This window comes from Notamacropus eugenii, chromosome 7 (genome assembly GCF_028372415.1).
Source record: "Notamacropus eugenii isolate mMacEug1 chromosome 7, mMacEug1.pri_v2, whole genome shotgun sequence".
Lineage (NCBI taxonomy): Eukaryota > Metazoa > Chordata > Mammalia > Diprotodontia > Macropodidae > Notamacropus > Notamacropus eugenii.
In genome coordinates, this window is record NC_092878.1 from 34,234,088 (window position 1) to 34,255,639 (window position 21,552).

Below are 21,552 nucleotides of genomic sequence, written 5' to 3' on the forward strand. Positions count from 1 at the left end.
TGGCCTCATTTGAACCATACACAACTTACTTATAACAAATGAAACAGTGTCCAACTTCATTTCTCAAACTATTGACAAATGAGAAAGAAAGTGCAAGTGTTTTCTAATCAAGTGCAAATGAAAGTTTTGCCAAATCAGCCTCCTTCATGCACAGCCACAGGGAGGTGTATTCCCTCTATTCAAAAATCTTCAATGACTCTCTATGCCTAGATAAGGCTCATACAATTTGTTAGGCAATCAAGGCCCTTCACAACCAGCACCATCCATTCTCTGGGTTATTTCACATTCTTCTTCTCTGTATTTGTCCCTCAAAAACTCTCTGTGATCTCCCACCTCTGACACTGTATTCACACATACTCCTGCCTAAACTAACCTCTAGCCCCAGTGTGCCTAGTGCATTCCAATCCATTCTTCAAAGGGGCTCAGAGCCTCTCTTCTGGAAAGATTTCCATACTATGTAAGGAACTGCTTCAGTTTATAAGAACAAGAGCCATCTCCCAATTAATAAATGGTCAAAGGATAGGAATAGGCAGTTCTCAACAGAAGAAACTAGACTACAGCCATATGAAAAAATGCCCAAATCATTACTAAAGTGAGAAATGCAAACTAAAGAAATTCTGAAATGCCACTGCACACACTTCAGATTGGTAAAGATGACAAACAAGAAAAATGATAAATCTAAGAGGGGGTGGGTGAAAACAATGCATCATTGGTGGGTCTGTGAATGGATATAACCATTCTGGAAAGCAATTTGGAATTGTACCCAAAAAGTTAACAAATAGCACATGCTATTTGACCTAGCAATACCAATCCTATGCCTAACCTCACAAAAGATGAAAGAGAAAGGAAAAGTCCTGTATGTACAGAAATATTTGTAGCAGCTCTTCCTGAGGTGACAAAAAAACTGGAAACTAAAGGGAAGTTCATCATTTGAAGAATGGTTGAACAACTTGTGGAATATGAATATGAAGAAAATTTTTGTAGCATAAGAAATGAAGAAACATCAATTCAAAGAGGAAAAGATTTACATGAATTTACACTGAATGAGGTCAGCAGAAACAGAAGAACAAATATACTATAACACCAATATCATAAAAATGAACAAAGACTTTCATAAACTGATGACAGAGGAAAGGGAACAAGCATCTATTAAATGCTTACTATGTGCCAGACACTGTGCTAAGTGCTTTACAAATATCATCTCTTCGACTACATATCACAAAAACCTGAATACTGCTTACACAGGTCCTACTGTGTGCACTCACAGAAAGCTGAGGCAGACAGAGGTTAAGTGACTTGCCTACAGTCACATCTGGTAAATATTTTAGGCTACATTTCAACTCAGGATTTCCTGATTCCAAGCCAAGCACTCTATTCACTGTGCCACTTGGTTGCACAGGAAAACACTTTCTATATAATATGAGCAACATTGTAAAGACCATTTTGAAAGTCTTAAGAATTATACTCAACACAATGATGATTCATAAACCCAAAGAATCAATGATGAAAAATACTATCAACCTCCTGATAGAAAGTTGAGAGGTAATACTGGGTACAGACTGTCACATATACTACATGTTTGTATACAGCTAATGAGGGAACGTGCTTTGCTTGACTATCCAAGAAATTTGTTTTTCTTTCTTATTTTCCCATTGGGTAGGGGTAGGAGAGAGAATAGATACTGGTTCATTAAAACAGGATTTTTTTAAGAAAACAAAGTTTGGGGGCTGTTACAGATATGGAATGTTGCCTACACTTTCAGATAAGGTCACTATGTTATTAGTTTTGCTTAACCATTTTACTTTGTTACAACAGACCTCTCTCATTGAGTTGGAGTAATTCATAAATGTTTGCAATGTAAAATAAACACATCAATAAAACTTTTTTAAAAGACAAAAAAAAAAAGGAAACTGAGGTCCAAAGATTACACATTTTGCCCAAAGTCACACCATCACTAAGCATTAGAGATAAAATTTGAATCCAATTCCTATGACACAAAAGCCAATACTCTTTCCACTGTCTCATGCTGCACTGTCCAGCAGGCAGCTGGACATATGGACTAACACTCAAGGAAGAAACACTGATTGGATACACAGATGTAAAAGTCATGCCGACTGAAACAATAACTGAAGTCATATGAGTAGATGATATTTTAAGTGTAGGGAATATAAAAGAAAAGGGCCTGGAGCGTAACTCTACTGGGCACCCACATTTAAATGAATGGATGAGAAAGATTAATCAGTAAGAGCCTGAAAAGGAAAAGTGTGATAGGCAGAAAGCAAACTAGGAGAGAGCAGTATCACACAAGCCAAGGAAGAAGGGAGAGAATACTGAGAAGTATGAGGTGTCACCATCATTAAATGCTACAAAAAGCTCAAAGAGGACTCAGCGCAGCAGCAGCCCTTCTTTCTCCACAGCAGTCAGCTACGACTCCCCAACTCCCTAGCAACCATGTTGAAGGGACCAGCAGTTGTCACTGATCTTGGCACCACTTACTCCTGTATGTGAGTCTTCCGAGATGCGAAAGTGGAGATCGTTGCTAATGACCAAGGAAACAGGACCACCCCCAGCTATATTGCCTTTACCGACAGAAAGTTTAATCGGTGATGCTGCAAAGAATCAAGTTGCAATGAACCCCACCAACACAGTTTTTGATGCCAAATGTCTGATTGGTGGCAGATTTGTACAGTCAGACAGGAAGCACTGGCCTTTTACAGTGGTGAATGATGCAGCAAGTCTAAGGTCCAAGTAGAGTAAAAAGGGGAGACCAAAAGTTTCTATCCAGAAGAAGTATCTTCTACAGTCTTGACCAAGATGAAAGAAATTGCTGCAGCTTACCTTTGGAAGACTGTCACAAATGCCACAGTCACAGTATCAGCCTATTTCAATAATTCCCAATCAGACCACCAAAGATGCTGGAACCATCGCTGGTCTCAATGTGCTCTGCATCATCAATGAGCCAACTACTACTGCTATTGCTTATGGCTTGGACAAAAAGGTTGGTGCTGAGAGAAATGTGTTGATCTTTGACCTTGGAGGAGGTATTTTTGATGTCTCCATTCTTACCATTGAAGATGGCATCTTTGAGGTCAAGTCCATGGCTGGGGGCACCCATTTGGTTGGGGAGGACTTTGACAACCGAATGGTCAATCATTTCATTGTTAAGCTCAAACAAAAGCACAAGAAGGACATCAGTGAGAACAAGAGGGCTGTTCGCCATCTTCGCACCGCTTCTGAACGTGCAAAACGCACCCTCTCTTCTAGTACCCAGGCCAGTATTGAGATTGACTCCCTCTATGAAGGTATCGACTTCTATACATCAATCACTTGAGCTCATTTCAAAGAGCTGAATGCTGACCTCTTTTGTGGCACACTGGACCCTGTGGAAAAGGCTTTAAGAGATGCCAATCACAGATTCGTGACATCGTCCTGGTGGGTGGTTCCACTCGAATTCCCAAAATCCAGAAGCTTTTGAAAGACTTCTTCAATGGCAAGGAGCTCAACAAGAGTGTCAATCCTGATGAGGCTGTTGCTTATGGTGCAGCTGTCCAGGCTGCCATTTTGTCTGGAGATAAATCTGAGAATGTGCAGGACTTGTTGCTGTTGGATGTCACTCCTCTTTCCCTTGGAATTGAAACTGCTGGTGGAGTTATGACGGTTCTGATCAAACGTAATACCACCATCCCCACCAAGCAGATATACACATTTACCACCTATTCGGACAATCAGCCTGGTGTGCTTATTCAGGTTTATGAAGGTGAGAGGGCAATGACAAAGGATAACAACCTGCTTGGCAAATTTGAGCTCACACGAATCCCCCCAGCACCCAGAAGTGTTCCTCAGATTGAAGTAACATTTGACATTGATGCAAATGGCATTCTCAGTGTTTCTGCTATGGATAAGAGCACAGGCAAGGAGAACAAGACCACCATCACCAACGATAAAGGACATCTAAGTAAGGAAGACATTGACCGTAGGCCCAGGAGGCTGAGGGTGAGAAGCAGAGAGACAAGGTGTCTTTCAAGAATTCTCCTGAATCTTATGCTTTCAACATGAAGGCTACCGCGGAGGATGAAAAACTGCAAGGCAAAACTGGTGATGAAGACAAACAGAAGATCCTTGACAAATGTAATGAAATAATCAACTGGCTGGATAAGAACCAGACTGCTGAGAAGGAAGAATCTGAGCATCAGCAGAAAGAGTTGGAGAAGGTCTGCAAGCCCATCTTTACTAAGCTGTACCAGAGTATAGGGGGCATGCCAGGAGGCAGGCCTGGTGGATTCCCAGGGGGTGGAGGAGCAGCCCCATCTGGAGCTTCTGGACCCACCATTTAAGAGGTGAACTAAACAACAGAAGAAAGAGCATTCCACACAGCTTTTCCAAAAACTGAAGGACTCAAAATTTGTAGCCAAGGCAGTAGCAGTTTAAAAGTAACATTTAAGCTACTGTGTAAATCTGGGCATTCTGAATACTTGAATGTGTGCAGAAGGGAGAAAAGTGAAAAACACTGCACTTTATCAGTACTGTAAACAAGTGGAAATGTAATTCTTGTCCTGGAGAATAAAAACTATTTAAATTGACACCATAAAAAAAAGCTCAAAGAGACTGGGAACTAAAAAAAAAAAAACATATACAGGAGGAAGTTAATAAAAGTTGTTTTAATTAATGAATAAACATGAGTATTTCTTCTCTCTTGAGATCCTTAAAAGTTATTCATTGTTAAAATACTTAAATGGATCTTACCTTTCCACTCTTGACTATTGGCTCATTCAGAGAAGGACCACATTCTTCGATATTCTTTTCATATCACAGTAACTAAAACAGCGCCAGGCCCAGGGTATTTGTGGACTAACACATCATTTCAGCATCTGATACAGCATATCTACACAGCAGGCATGATGAGATCATGCTATGTAGTTGAAAAAGCAATAGACTTGGGAGTCAGAAGACCTGGGTTCAAATTCTACCTTTGTCACTCACTAGCTGATGATGCTAAGAACCACTCTAAATTTCTGAGGATTTTATTTACTCACCTGTAAAATGGAGATAACAGTTCTTTTACTTATTACTTCACAGGGTTGTTAAAAAAAAAAAACTTTCATCAACCATAACAGGTTATAAAAATGGGAGCTACTGTTGTCTCCAATTCTTAGCTAGAGACTGCCTTCACAGTTCCAGACCAGAATCCCTCCACAACTTTGATTGCTGAGATTCTTGTATACATCCATCTTTTAATCTTCCATATGGTATCCACACAATGTTCACACAATCACAGAACGTTTGCACTGAAAAGGACTTTAGAGACCATCTAGTCCAAGGCCTTCATTACTTTACAGATAAGGAAATTGAGGTTTCCAAGGGAAAAGTAACATGTTTCACCTGAAGAAGAGAAGACTTTAGAGGAATTATCATAATAGAAAATTCAGGGATGATATGAAAGTGCTACTCCACTTTCAAGTATCTGAAAGGTTAGATGGGAAATGGTTAAACAGAACAAGTTACACAGATTTCTTCTTGGCTCCAGAGGGTGGAACCAGGACAATGATTAGAAGTTGTAGGGAGGCAGACTTCAACTCAAGGTAAGGAAAAAAATTTCTTAATAATTAAAAGTATCCAAAAGTGGAATAAGCTGCCTAGGAAAATAGTGGTTCTCAAGGAAAGGGCGAATGACTGCTTACTGAGATACTGTAGAAGGGATTTTCTGTCATTAGAGTCTCAATTAAATTGCCCAAGATCCTTCCTAACTCTGAGATTCTGTGACAGACAGTAAGTTGACAGATTCCTAACTCTGCTTCCTATGGTTCTTCTGATACTTGTAGGCATCATTATTTTTATAGGCATTCAACAAAAGTTTGCTGAATTTCATTTAGTTTACTTTACCATCAGATTTTTTTTCTATAATATGAGAGGGGCAAAAAAATCTTATCATTAAAAACACTGGGCAATGGAGAAACACGGACAGTCAACCCAAGACTATCTGACAAAGGAACAAAGACTGTATGCAATACTGAGAGCTTCGAGTCAGCAATTTCACAGTGACTTCTAATTTCTGTCTTGCTTGAATTTGTTTTGGGGGGTCTATGTTGATAGTATCAACTTTCCTTCACAATTCAAACCCTACTCATCAAGCTAACCCTTTTAAGACATTCTATCTTCTTAAGTTATGAGGGTCATTGCATAACTACTACACTGGGTGAGTATTTTTTAATTATCCTTTTATGAATACCTTTTGGTTTTGCATCACTTTCATTTCCCACCTAAAACCCTGCAATGAAGATTTTTTAAAAATATTTGCCAATTAACCAAATACATACTAAGCCACTACTACTGTATGTTGAAGGTACTAATCTAGAACACTCCCTAAAAGTCAGAATTTCATTTCTTTCTAGTCCATACAAGAGGCTGATTTTCTATTCAAATGAGTTTTCTAATAATAAAAACCTCAAAAAAAGGATTATCTTTAGGTTTCCATCAATTTGAAATCTTTTAAAGCACCACATGGAAACTTAAACGCAACCAAATCACTGGCTTAGTGGTTTCTGATAACCACTAGGTAATGACAACGTTTCTCCTATCATTTCTAAGTAAGTCCCAATGGCTTTTAAATATCTATAAAATTTTCAAAGTAAATGCATATTTGCTAGCCCCTACAGAGGTCTTTGCAAAGATATGATATGAATGCAATTTTGAGAAATTAAACAGCTCCCACACTGTTTTCCTTAAACCTTCTATTACAGTTCCATTCTGATCCCATTTCAGTCATATAAACTAATGACTTCCCTTGGAAGCTAAGGCCAGCAGAGAATAACCTCCTCTCACTAACCAAAGAATAAATACCGAGTGAAAAAAAAACCTCCCACATGCTATCCCCAATAGGTACAGGGAGATTTCAAGGGTTCCAGAAACTTCTACCTGACACATTCTCCTCATTTCCCACTAAAAGACCATACCCTCTTCTAACTGGCCCCAAAGAGCCAACTGGTGCTCATGCTTGCCTTGATAAAGAACAAAGGAAAGGAACGGCTCCTGGAGCTAGCTGTCATCCAGATACTGAGGGCCCTTCCTTGTCTTTTTATACCTGGGCCACCTTTAAGCTATAGTTTGCAATAAAGAGAAAATCAGAATAAGAGGGAGGAGACTAGGGTTCAAGGCCCAGTTCTGCCACTAACTGACCAGTTAACTTTTTCTCTTTGGGACTCAGTTCCCTTATCTATTAAATAAAAGGTTGGACTGAATCAATCAGTGTTTCCCAAAAGCTAGTCTGCAGACCCATGCATCAGCCTCAGGCAAAATTTTCACTAGTCCACAAAGCCTTTCCTCTCAACACCTTGACTTCTTTAAACTTACATATGAGCTTAACCAAGCTGACTCCTTTACTTTCTCTTTTTCTCTCATCTTACTCCTCCCCAGTTGTGGGTCCCTGGCCCAGAGCTGGTGAAAACTCACACAATGACACTGTGAAGGGTACAGAGGTTACTGGGAGACCACCAAGACATTTTACTAATACAAAGTCCTATTTGGAAACCCTGAAATAGCTCTATTTCTAAGGTCCTTTCCTCTCCAAAATTCAGTGTCTCTAAGGTTCACCACAAATAAGTAAAACAAAAATGTAAAAACTGTGGGAAATCCCATGTATCACATGTTCCATAGTTTTAAAGTGCTCCAAAAACTGCACAGTAATAATTTCATTTGATACTAACAACCCTATGAATAAGGTACATACAAGGGTGATGATCCACATTTTACAGATGAGAAAACTTAGGTTAAATAACTACACCATAAAGCCTGTGACAGAAATAGGTCTTAATGATTTCTCCCATTCATTCATATTAATTCTTCTATGCAACATGCATTTAATAGGAATGTATGTGTAGAACCTATACAAGATTGTATGCCGTCTCAGGGAGGGAATGGAGAGAGAGTGGGGAATGAGAGGGAGGGAGAAGAAAAAAATCTAAGATACATGGAAGAGATTGTCAAACACTGAAAACAGATAAAATAATTAAATTTAAAAAAAAGAATAGCATAGTGGAAAGAACACTGGACTCAAAAAAAAGAGAGAAATAGATCTTAAACTCAGGTTTTCCAATTCTGAGTTCAGAATACTTTCTATTACATCACACCTATACATAATCTGGAACAGCTAGGTGGCACAGTGGATAGAATGTCAAGTCAGAAGTCAGGAGGAAGACTCATCTTCGTAAATTCAAATACAGCCTCAGACCCTTGTGTGACCCTGGGCGAGTCGCTCAACCCTGTTTGCCTCAGTTTCCTCACCTGTAAAATGAGCTGGGGAAGAAAATGGCAGCCCCCTCCAGTATCTGCCAAGAAAACTCCAAATGGGAGAGGATGTGGGAGAGTTGGAACACTAATTCATTGTTGGTGGAGCTGTGAGCCCATGCAACCATTCTGGAGAGTGGTGTGGAACTATGCCCAAAGGGCTACAAAAATGTGCATACCCTTTGACCCAGCAATATGGCTTCTAGGATTGTATCCCCAAGAGATCATAAAAATGGGAAAGGGTCCCACATATACAAAAATATTTGTAGCAGCACTCTCTGTAGTGGCCAAAAACTAGAAATCAAAAGGATGGCCATCAATTGGGGAATGGTTGAATAAATTATGGTTTATGAATGTAACGGAATACTATTGCGCTATAAGAAATGATGAACAAGAAGACTTCAGAGAGGCCTGGAAGGACTTATATGGCCTGATGCTGAGTGAAAGGAGCAGAACCAGGAGAACTTTACAATCATAGTGTGCAAGAGTTTTTTCTGGTAGACTTGGAACTTCGTAGCAATGCAAGGACTTAAAAAAAAAATCCCAATGGTCGTCTAAGGCAAAATGCCTTCCACGTCCAGAGAAAGAACCATGGAATTCAATCGCAGAATGGAGCAGATCATTTGTGTGTGTGTCTATTATGTTTTGCTTTGTTATATGATTTCTCCCATTCATTTTAGTTCTTCTACACAGCATGACTACAGTGAAAAATGTATTTAATAGGAATGCATGTATAGATCCTATATAGAACTGTATGCCATCTCGGGGAGGGAGAGGGGAGGTAGAGGGTAGGTAGGGGGAAAAATATCTAAGTTATATGATAATATTGTAGAACACTAAAAATAAATAAAATTAACATATTAAAAAAAAGAAAAAGAAAACTCCAAATGGCGTCATGAAGAGTCAGACATGACTGAAAAACTGAACATGTATAACCTAGAAAAGGGTTTTAAAAAGTAAGAAGATCAGATCTAAGTTGAATCATGAAAAAGAAGCAATTTTTTTTTCCTAAAGGAGCTTTTGTTCTGGCATCATCCCACCCTAAGGAAAGCATATGAAGACTCAATTTGGAGATATTAGCTAATTCATTTTAAAAATAGTATAGTACTGTCATAGTTGATGTTAAAAATGGCCTAACGTCTACCTGACAAAGACCAGTAAATACAGGACCAGAGGTATGAATAACTTAACCAAGGTCAATTACAGTAAGTGAACAATAAGATAGCACAGAGATCTATTCACAAATGAAGCAGAATTTTGGATTTCTAACAATGATTAAAGGCTATTTAAAATTAACCAATTTATATTTATATCTGACTTTGGCCTGCTATTAAAAAAAGGTACTGAAAAAAACTAACTTTTCTACGTTAGCCCTACAAGTCTCTCTCCTCAACTAAAATGGTTAATAAGATTTCCTCTCACTATTTGATTACTTCTAAGCTAAAGTATTTCATATCAAATCCTCAAAGAGGCAAAAGAAGCTGAGAAGAAAACAGAAATACAAGTCCTTTAGACTGGAATGGGAAACATTTGCCAGTAACCAAGTTTGAAATTATTAGCCAGAGAATATTCTTGGTAGGACTCAATGTTCATCCTCCAAGGGGGAAAAAAGGAATTCATCTACCCTAATGAAATAATAATTATGTGTGGATCATGATTATGTTCCACATTTAATCAATTCTGAAAACCTGGGTTTTCATTATCCTTTTTAAAAAGCTATGAAAACATTTGCCATTTTAATAATGAATAGAAATCTCTGAAGGCCGTTACACACTGACCAAGTGAGAAATTTTATGGAATATATTGGGGGAAATAAATTTAAGAGAAAAAGAACCCATGGTAACAATGTTTGTCCATATTATATGCTGTTCTTTCTACTTATTTTTAAAGAATTCTTCCTAATTGAAGTGTTCCTTTAGAACTTAATAAATACATAAATGTTATGAAGCAAGTATTTACTATGTTGCCAGACAGCTCAATATAATAAACATTTATTAAATAGCTGCTGTGTGCAAGTCACTATATTACATGTTAAGAGGAATACAAAGAGGGCTAAGACATGGTCCCTGCCCTCACAAAGTATATAACAAAGTATTTTACATGCATTGCCTCATTTGATCCTCACAAAACTCTCGTGAAGTAGGTAGTATGAATATGATTGTACTGATTTCCCTATTGCTGCTAATAACTGTGACGATGCTGATGGTGCTTCACATCTATAGAATGATTTCACACTTAGAAAGTGTAAAGCCCAGACCAGTAAAGGGACTTTAAAATGGAAATGGAAAAGCGGTGACTGAATCAAATCTGCTGACTCCAAAAGTGAAAAAGAAGTTCAAAGCAACAGGAGCCTTCACTAGAGAGAAGCACATTTAGGCTCACCTACGCCCCTCCTCAACCCTCCAGTTAGGACTGCATCAAGCACCAAAGGTCATCTGACCCATTCCTAAGATGCTCTGGGCAACAAAACTCTGAAAGCTCCCTCCAAGAGGGAGAGAGAACCTCTGAGTGATGCCTCCTCACCTAACACTCTTGTGCTGCAGTGAAAGGATTCATGATAGGTCTGTGAAGAAGGTAGAAGATGTCCTAGACAGTGAGAGGAAAAACCAGACATTTCAATCTACTCATATTGGTTTAAGCCTATTATGAGCTATTATCATTGGTACAGTCTTTGGGGAACAGAAGCCACCACAGACCAGGAGCTGCTGGGAAAATAAAGCTAGCAAATAATCATTTTTTTAACACCCTCAAAAAAGAGAGGGAATAAATAAATGGAGAGGTGAGCCAAGCAGCCTCTTATTTTAAACAGCTACATTCATGTTTCTGTGCCACTAATTATAAAAACAAATAAATCAGTAAAATTTCACGGTAATCCTCCAGAGTCAACATGCTGATGCTAAATTTGATCACTCCCATTTGGTTATACACACACACATCTATCTGTCTATCTGTCTATATCTATGTATATCTATATCTATCTATACATATGCATACACACATACACACAGAGACACTATACAGTCAATAGTCTATGAAAACTGCATACACATATTTGTATACATTTATGGTCTAAGAATGTATGGATACCCCATGTGCACTAACTCTGTCTCTGTCTACACACACACACACACACACACCCCGACTTTTTGACTGTTAAAATACTGTGTAAATACTGTGAATGTTATGTAAATACTGTGAAAAGTGTACATATATGCAGTATTCACAGACTACTGAACTATAAATTTGTACAGGTATACGTATACATATCACACACACACACACACACACACAGAGACTTTCTGCAGACTTTTAAAGTATAATTACTTGAGAGTAAAGGTAAGTGTTTTGTATAAACTTTGCATCACTTCTGCGACCCATGTCATAAGTAGACACTAAACGTTTGCTCTCTCAGCGTTCCAAACATAATAGGCACTTAATGTTTGTTGAATAAATTCATATACATTAGAACCTCATTAAATATACTGATACCTCAAGACAGAACTAAAATTGACCCTACATTTGAATCTAGTTGCTCTATACCTGACCTTACTTCAGGATACACGCAAATGTGTGCCATAACAAACTGTATGATATATATTTTATATCTAACTTCTACTGATTTTTAACAGTCAATAAGCCAAACTTACCATTCGCAGGTTTTGTGTGGTTCTTGTTTCAACAGCTCTTAGAATCTCTCTAAATCTACCGACTCCTCTCGTCAAGTTCCTGTATGCACACAGAATTTGATATGGTTTCCATGTGGTGTGTATTATTATTAAACAATTGTAGATTCACATTTAAACACAATTTTCCTAAGTAAAAGCTGTTAACCAAAGTCTAAGCAAGCAGTTTTCCTGTGCAAACTATTCATTTTTATTACAGTGGTCCCACAAAAAATAATGATCTAGGGCTAACAGCGTCATGTTTTGAAACTTCAGTGCAGATAACCAAAGGAAATCTGCAGGATTAAATCAAAACCTGAAAACCAGTCCTAACTGAGGCAGTTATATAAGATTCCCCAGGATGTCTCCACACTTACCTTTCCATGGTACAATATTCTTCCTGTAGTTCTACTGGAAGTTACTCATACCTGCCTCCCTGTTTAAGTGTTACTAAGTGGCTACATGAGCCAAAAAGAACACAAGATTATAGATAAAGGATGTGGGCAGAAGATTCAATAGTAGATACATGGTAGCATAAAAACAGTCTGAGATGCATGAAAAGTCAGGGCTCTAACTGAGGAAATACTCCCCCACTTCATTAAGAGCATTGCCCTTCAGAGCAAACATCTTACCAAAGAGCAATGACAAGATTCTGCACTGAATCAAATCTGAATTCTTCTGTCTGGCTTAAAGCCTTTCACAACCTGGGCCCCGACTGCTATTCCAGACTTCTTACAGATCCCTCTCCTCCACACTCTATGCCTAAAAACCACCAGCCTGGTTGAACACAAGATACTCCATCTCCCACCCATAGCTGTCCCCATGGCTAGAAGGTTCTTCCTTCTTAACACCACCTCTTGCAATTAACATTTCCTTAAAGACTCTGCTCAAATTTCACCTTCTGCATGAGGTCTATTTTTTTTTTCAGCCCATCTCCCTCACTCCTCCACCACACACACATACACAGTTGTCAGTGCCTTTTCCTACATCTTTAATCTTGCTTTGTGTATATCTATATATGTGCATGTTGTCTAGTCCCTCAGAAAGTCAACTACTTGAGGTCAGGCATTATTTCCTTTTTGTCTTTGTAGACCTGTAACAAATACTGGCTGACTGAATAATTGGATCAAAGGTCTTTTTTTAACTAGTATAATAAACAGAGAGTATAATGATTGAGAGCAGAACAAATCCCATTTTAATTCAAATACACACTCTATGTAATAACTTCAAGTGACTTATTGTGCTAAAAGACAAAATTGCTATTTTTCTTCCAACACCATACCATATAAACAGGTTACAACTATAACCAAGACTGGCTTGTTTTCCTTTTCCTAAAACTCTAAGAAGGGCCATTTCAACTGGTATCATTTTCTAGGCCTTTCCTTTGCTCTGAATTTAGCCACAGTATATGTTGTAATCTGATGATGTGTATAAGCTGCTCGTAAGGATGGAACCTGAAACCAAATAACGATACTAAATTTCTTCTGAATGCAAGTTATTGACGTTGATGTGTGAAACTATGATATCTCAGACTCATATCTTTTTCAAAGGACGTACAGAATAACAAGTTTAAAAACAACTCTTGATCATTACAGGTATAAAAACATTCTCATTCCCTTCTCATCCACATATGACACTGGATCAAAACGTTCAAAATAGCATAAAAATGAAAAAGACCCAGAGCAGATCTAAAGGAAATGCAGAGGGGAAAGGGGCTAAAAAGGAAATCAGTCAGTGAAAGTCTGGGACACTCTTTTTATGCTACTATTCACTTCTAACTTCTTTTTCATTTGGTTTCCACGATGGCTTATGTAGGGAATCAAGCATATTTGGTACAAGGTAATTGTTGATGTCTTAAGCAAACTACTATGGGTCAAAAGAAGAAACCACAGTAAAAAGTGAGTTTGTTAAAAAGAAGGTAGTAAGAAGGCAATAGAATGAATTCAAGTCTCATAAAGATAGGTGTTTTGCCAAACTGCTTTACTAGAAATGAAGTACGATCTTCAGTAGAAACAAAAGGACATAAGAGTTGGACTCTGGGAAGGTTTCATTCAAATTTAACCTCCAATGTTTATACTATAACCTCATATGCAGCTGAAGGTACCTGAGCCTTAAGGTCTACAGAGCCGTTGTGCTGACCTCAATGTTGGATGCCATTAAAACATGGATAGTCTACCAGGAAAGTGAATGGCTTCCATGTGAACTGTCTTGGGAAGATTCTGAGGATCACCTGGGAGAATAAAGTACCAGACACTGAAGTCCTTGCTCGAGCTGAATTGCCAAGTCTTCAAACTATGCTTCAGAGAGCACAACTCCGATAGGTTGGTCACGTTGCTCGAATGCAAAATGTACACTTGCCAAAAAGACTAAGGAGAACTCACATGGGGCAGGTCATCACAAGATGGTCAGAAGAAGCAATACAAGGACAATCTCAAGGTCTCACTCAAGAATTTTGGATTTGACTGTGCAACATGGGAGACAGGACCGCTCAGCATGGCATGCCCACATCAGAAAGGGTTCTGTGCTTTATGAGTAAAGCAGAATTGAGACAGCACAAAGTAAATGTAGGATGCGCAAATTTGAAGCATCCGTTGCAACTATTCATACGGACTACCTGTGCCCAACCTGTGGTAGAGCATTCCGAGCTCGTATTGGTCTGATCAGCCACAGCTGGACACACTGAAACTTCACTTTATCACGGATGTTATTTTGGTCCTCTTCGAGAACGAAGGACAACAACCAACCAACCAACCTGAGCCTTAGCTACAAAACTGCAATCAGTTCACATATAAGATTACCCCAAGATGATCATATCCTAATCCATCCAATATTTAAGCATAAAATGCCAAAGTTAAAAGTAGTCTTAGAGCTAATATAATTCGGTCCTTCTATTTTACAAATGGAGATACTGAGGTCCAGAGGAAACAAGCCAGAATAAAAGAGATCACAGTACACTCCATTCTGGCCCAGTCAGACCACCTTTGGATATTGTAACAGTTATTAATACCCTATTTCAGAAGGATATTAACAAGATGAAGTGTGACCAAAGGGGAATGACAAAAATAGTGAGGTGACTTCATATTATGCCATAACAAGGATCTATTGAAACTGAAGGAAATGAGGATATGTGATCTGTGGAAAAGAAGACACAGTGGGACAATTAAGCAGAATGGATTAGGAATCAGAAGATCTGAGTTCAAATTCCAGTTCTGCTGTTTAGTACCTGTATAATCTTGGGCAAACCATCTGCTCTCTCTAGGGCCTCAGTTTCTTTATCTGTAAAATGAGGAGATAGCCTCAATGACCCCTAAAGTCCCTTCTAGCAAACCAAGGACAAAATGTCTAGAAGTTAAAGGGTGGTAAATACCACCTCAATAACTAGAAGAATATCTTAGCAATTACTGGATTAGGTTGATTCAGATAATGAGCTTTGCATTATAATGGGTCTTCATGCAAAGGCTAGATGATCCTTTGGCTTGGGGTACTATAGAGGAGACTGATGCTTCAATAGGAGTGGATCTGATAGTCCCACTGATTCCTTCCAATTCTAAGAACCCATGATTCCTCTGATTTTAAAGACTTGCAAATTTGCTTTTATCAACAAATAATACCAGCTATCCTAGGCTGGAAAAATGTCGATCATTGTTGCATGCATAAAGACAATCATATTTTCAAAAAATGGCCTTATCATACAGCAAAAAAAACACAGAATTTTAGAATGAAGTAGATAGATCTTAGAGATTATCTGGCCTAACTGGTGGTAAACTTAGATTAAATTCCCTGTACCAATGAAATCACAGACTAAAGTTTACATAATATTGCCTTTTCAGATTAAGTTAGACAAAATTCTTCAGCATAATTCCAGAAGAGAAGGATAACATAAAAGTGCAAATAGTGTTCTATAACCTTAAGCCCTTTCAAGATAATGAATTTTTACAGGATCTTTAGTCCATCTTGTCTAACCCCATTCCTAAAAGAGGTAGGCAAAATGAAAAGCAGAGAAGTGATTTGTTTACCAGTGGCACCAAGTTACTAGTGGATGGACTATGTCTAAAACCCAAGTTTCTTAATTAATAGTGCTCATTTTATTATACTATGAAGCTTTACTTATACTTAACATTTGAAAATATAATGCTGGCAAAGTTACTAAAATAACTTGATCTTGGTTGTGGGATACAAAGGGGGCAGGGGGGCAAAGTAAGAATGGACTAGGTGACACATATAAACAAACAGGTTTCCTGCTTATTAAACGAAAAAAAGGGAAACAGCTTTTTTGGCAGGCAAATGATCAATGAAGAAATCAAACTCCCCTCTCATTCACAGGATGGTTTCTCCCATGCAGGACGGAGGCCCTCTGGTGGAAGAACACTGGGAACGCCTCATTATTAAACAATAAACTGGACAGACTCCTCATTATTAAATAATAAACTGGACAGACTAAAGGGGATAAAATCAGAAACTTAAAATCATAGAAGTTTAAGGGCAGAAAAAGACCTTAGGACTCATATGATCTAACCCACAATTATAAACTGGAAAATTAAGGCACAGAGAACGATCTCTCCAAGGACACACAGCTGGTTGGGAGTAGTGCCTTGACTAAAACTCAGGTCTACTGAATCCCAATCTGCTGCTCTTTCTACTATACTGTCTCTTTTCCCCACCAGTAAACAAATTTTCCTTTTAAACAATCTTAAATTAACTTCTGGCAGAGATGGCAACAAAGATTAAAATTACTTCTTAAAGTTCTATGAAGTCAAGTAAGCAAATAATGCAAGAAATGATATCTGGCACATTTACTTACATGGATATAGCGTTTTGGATGCTTTTTAAAAACCTTTAAAATTTTTCGGTTTTATGATACAAACACTAAGGTAAGGATTGGCAAACTACAGTCAAGGCTCAAATCTGGCTTCCTGCCTTTTTGTTGCATGGAATGGTTTTTAATTTTTAAATACAATAAAAGTTTATTTTAAAATGTAAAAATTATGCTTAGCTGGGCCATACAAAAAAAGAGGCAATAAGCCAGATGTGACTAGTGGGCTAAGGTTTGCCAACCCCTGCACCAAGGGATATACAAAATTACAATGAGATTAATAACATGTTAAATCACCAGGGGATGTCTAAAAGACTTTTCAGAAAGACTTCTGGCAAGACAGCTATAAATCCAACTTACTCTCATCACCTTGAAATATGCCAAATAATTAAAAGAGTAACTAAAAGAAAGGAAATAAAAAAAAAACTCCATGCAAAAATCAGTAGTCAGAATAAATGAACAAAGAAAATTTTCTTTTATAATTTTAGAAATATTATATGGTAAGATAATATCAGCAGAAAAATTCATAAGAAAGAAAATTCTCCAATAATTCAACTAAAATCTCATACAAAGGAATGAAATGATTATACAGAGTCTGAGAATGGTTGGAAGGGCTAATGAAATAATAAAAGGAGACACGAATTGAAATTGGAGTTCTTAAAGCAAAATTCAAAACAAGAACTACTGGTATATAACAGAAGACATAAAACTTTAATAAAACTAAAGATACTCTGAAAAAAAGGATAGGAGATAGAACTCAAAAATTCAACAATGAATATTATTAAAGACAACAGATAACAATATGAAACTATGTGAGGGATTTTTTTTTTAATTTACCTAAGAGACAAGATTCAGAGAAATAAGTGAAGAAGCACCAGCTTCCTAGGGAAAAAAAAAACAAACAAAAGCCTGAATACCATATTTCAGAAAACCAAAAAAGAAAATTTCCCATACAGAATGGAATCAGAGGATTAAGTACAGCTAGAAAATCCATAGAATGATATCACAGAAGACATTCACATTTAATTCACCAGGAAATATGATTGCCAGACTTCAGAACACTCATATGAAAGAGTAAGTATTTCTAGAGTCAAGAAAAAACAAATCACATATTAAAGAATCTAGTGAGGATCAAGAATTATTCAGTACTACTCACCATCAACAAGAAAAGAAAAAAAGAAATGGAATACAACATACCGAGAAAAAACAAAAATATCTTCAATCCAAAGATAATTTATCTTATAAAGTTATACATAACCCCATTAGGGAAATGATTTTTATCAGAAATGATCAACTTACAAGTATTCTTTCTTTTTTTTTTTTAATTTAACTTTTAACATTCATTTTCACAAAATTTTGGGTTACAAATTTTCTCCCATTTTATCCCCTCCCCCCCAAACACCAAGCATTCTAATTGCCCCTGTGACCAATCTACTCTCTCTTCTATCAACCCTCTCTGCCCTTGTCTCCATCTTCTCTTTTGTCCTGCAGGGCCAGATAGCTTTCTATACCCCTTTACCTGTACTTCTTATTTCCTAGTGGTAAGAACATTACAGTTGATCCTAACACTTTGAGTTCCAACTTCTTTACCTCCCTCCCTCTCCACCCCTTCCCTTTGGAAGGCAAGCAATTCAATATAGGCCAAATCTGTGTAGTTTTGCAAATGACTTCCATAATAGTTGTGTTGTATAGGACTAACTATATTTCCCTCCATCCTATCCTGTCCCTCATTACTTCTATTCTCTTTTGATCCTATCCCTCCCCATGAGTATCGACCTCGAATTGCATTCTCCTCCCCAGGCCCTCCCTTCTGTCATCCCCCCCACCCTGCTTGTCCCCTTATCCCCCACTTTCCTGTATTGTGAGATAGGTTTTCCTACCAAAATGAGTGTGCATTTTATTCTTTCCTTTAGTGGAATGTGATGAGAGTAGACCTCATGTTTTTCCCTCACCTCCCCTCTTTATCCCTCCACTAATGAATCTTTTGCTTACCTCTTTTATGAGAGATAATTTGCCCCATTCAATTTCTCCCTTTCCCCTCCCAATATATTTCTCTCTCACTGCTTGATTTCATTTTTTTTAAGATATGATCCCATTCTCTTCAATTCACTCTGTGCACTCTGCCTCTATGTATGTGTGCGTGTGTGCATGTGTGTGTGTGTACTCCCACCCAGTACCCAGATACTGAAATGTTTCAAGAGTTACAAATATTGTCTTTCCATGTAGGAATGTAAACAGTTCAACTTTAGTAAGTCCCTTATGACTTCTCTTTGCTGTTTACCTTTTCATGGTTCTCTTCATTCTTGTGTTTGAAAGTCAAATTTTCTTTTCAGCTCTGGTCTTTTCATCAAGAATGCTTGAAAATCCTCTATTTCATTGAAAGACCAATTTTTCCCCTGAAGTATTATACTCAGTTTTGCTGGGTAGGTGATTCTTGGTTTAGTCCTAGTTCCTTTGACTTCTGAAATATCCTATTCCACGCCCTTCGACCCCTTAATATAGAGGCTGCTAGATCTTGTGTTATCCTGATTGTATTTCCACAATACTTGAATTGTTTCTTTCTAGCTGCTTGCAATATTTTCTCCTTGACCTGGGAACTCTGGAATTTGGCCACAATGTTCCTAGGAGTTTCTCTTTTTGGATCTCTTTCAGGCGGTGTTCTGTGGATTCCTTGAATATTTATTTTGCCCTCTGGTTCTAGAATCTCAGGGCAGTTTTCCTTGATAATTTCATGGAAGATGATGTCTAGGCTCTTCTTTTGATCATGGCTTTCAGGTAGTCCCAAAATTTTTAAATTGTCTCTTCTGAATCTATTTTCCAGGTCAGTTGTTTTTCCAATGAGGTATTTCACATTGTCTTCCATTTTTTCATTCTTCTCTCTTTGTTCTGTGATATCATGCTTTCTCGCAAAGTCCTTAGCCTCCATCTGTGCCATTCTAGTTTTGAAAGAACTATTTTCTTCAGTGAGCTTTTGAATCTCCTTTTCCATTTGGCTAATTCTGCTTTTGAAAGCATTCTTCTCCTCATTGGCTTTTTGAGCCTCTTTTGCCAATTGAGTTAGGCTAGTTTTCAAGGTGTTAATTTCTTCAACATTTTTTTGGGTCTCCTTTAGCAGGGAGCTGATCTGCTTTTCATGCTTTTCTTTCATCTCTCTCATTTCTCTTCCCAGTTTTTCCTCCACCTCTCTAACTTGATTTTCAAAATTCTTTTTGAGCTCTTCCATGGCCTGAGCCCTTGGGTGGGCTGGAACACAGAAGCCTTGATTTCTGTGTCTTTGCCTGATGGTAACCATTGTTCTTCCTCATCAGAAAGGAAGGGAGGAAATGCCTGTTCTCCAAGAAAGTAGCCTTCAATAGTCTTATTTCTTTTCCCTTTTCTGGGCATTTTCCCAGCCAGTGACTTGACCTCTGAATATTCTCCTCACACCCACCTCGCCTCCTGATCCTCCCAGCCAGCGTTTGGGGACCCCAAGTATTCTTTCTGAAGAAAACAAAGGTAAAATGTCTTTTTAATTCAAAACCAAGTGGACAAAAGAAATTTTAGAAAGGTAAGTCTGAAAAGTTCAGAGATGCTTACATACTAAAAGGGGGAGACACAACTCCTAACATTTGGGAATTTCATCTTTTCTAAAGCTCTGGACTTAAGGATTCAAAAAGCAATACCCTAGAGTGGTGGTTCTCAAAGTGTGGTCCAGGAAACTCCTGGGGGTCCTTGAGACTCTCTAAGTAGAGGGGTACTTAAAGCCAAAACTATTTTTATAATAATACTAAAATATTTTGACTTCTATAATGGCAAATACTGATAGATATAACTCACATAAACAAAAGCCCTCTGAGGAGTCCTCAATAATTTTTAAGAGTATGTTGGGGTTTTAAGACCAAATAGTTTAAGAGCTGTTGAGCTAGAGAAGAAGCATGAGAGAAAGGTGGGAACTCAATATTTTGTGAAATTAGGGCAACACCTCAAACAAAGATGTCCAGGAGATAGACAAGGAATCTCATGAAAAACACTTTTAACTGTTCTGGGCAAATGAAGCTAAAAATATAAAAGATTACAGCAGGAGAAGCAGATTAAATTAAACAGGAGACTGGGCGAGCACAGCAAAGGGGAATGAGAGAGTCTGAACTAGAGGAGGCAAAGAGAGAGAAAGCCCTCAAGGAAAACAAATCGTACTTGGCTACAACAAAAAAACAACAACAAAACGAAGCCTAGTAATTTTGTCTGAGCCAAAAGTGGAAAAGGAAGAGACTAAGTAAATCAACAAGCACTTATTAAGTATTCACTATATGTCAGGCTAGCCTCAAAACTAGCAAAACCTAGGTTCAATTTCTGCTTCTGGCATATAGTGACTGTGTGACCCAGGGCAAGTCACTTAACCTCTCCTCACTCACTGCAATTCTCCTAAGATGTGCTGAGATGGTGCTGACTGCATTAGCAGAGGAAGTTTCCTAACCTGAAGTTCCCTGTACTAATGAAACCACAAGTCCAGTCCCTCTTCCCTATCCTCAAGTACTAGACAGTGGGATCAAACTAAGATTAGATTACTGCAAGCAATACAAACAGTAGAAAACTAGTCCTGATTTTTTTTTAAGAAAAAAAGTTACTGGATTTGAAAGACAAAGAAAAAGAAAGCATCTTAATCATTAATGTGAATAATACAAAACTTGTCCAGAAAACAGAGGAAAGCAGAAAGGAAGTACAACTCCACAAATGTGCCAGATAGAAGAAGCAAACTGAAAACAGAGATTCACGGTTAGAATAGAATTTATCACGCCTCAGTAGGCAAGAGTGGAGATC

The 21,552-nt window shown here is 37.9% G+C and overlaps 1 protein-coding gene across 10 annotated transcripts in view; it reads right to left on the bottom strand.

The window, feature by feature from the left end:
• TTC7B (tetratricopeptide repeat domain 7B) overlaps window positions 1–21,552 on the bottom strand; it is a 337,747-nt gene that overhangs the window by 201,606 nt on the left and 114,589 nt on the right. For 9 of the 10 annotated variants that reach the window (XM_072624950.1, XM_072624948.1, XM_072624947.1 and 6 more), the window contains one exon: window positions 11,928–12,006. The exons of the other annotated variant lie outside the window; for it this stretch is intronic. In XM_072624950.1, the coding sequence (XP_072481051.1) occupies window positions 11,928–12,006 (79 nt within the window). The remainder of the gene's footprint in view (window positions 1–11,927; window positions 12,007–21,552) is intronic. 10 annotated transcript variants of the gene reach the window in all.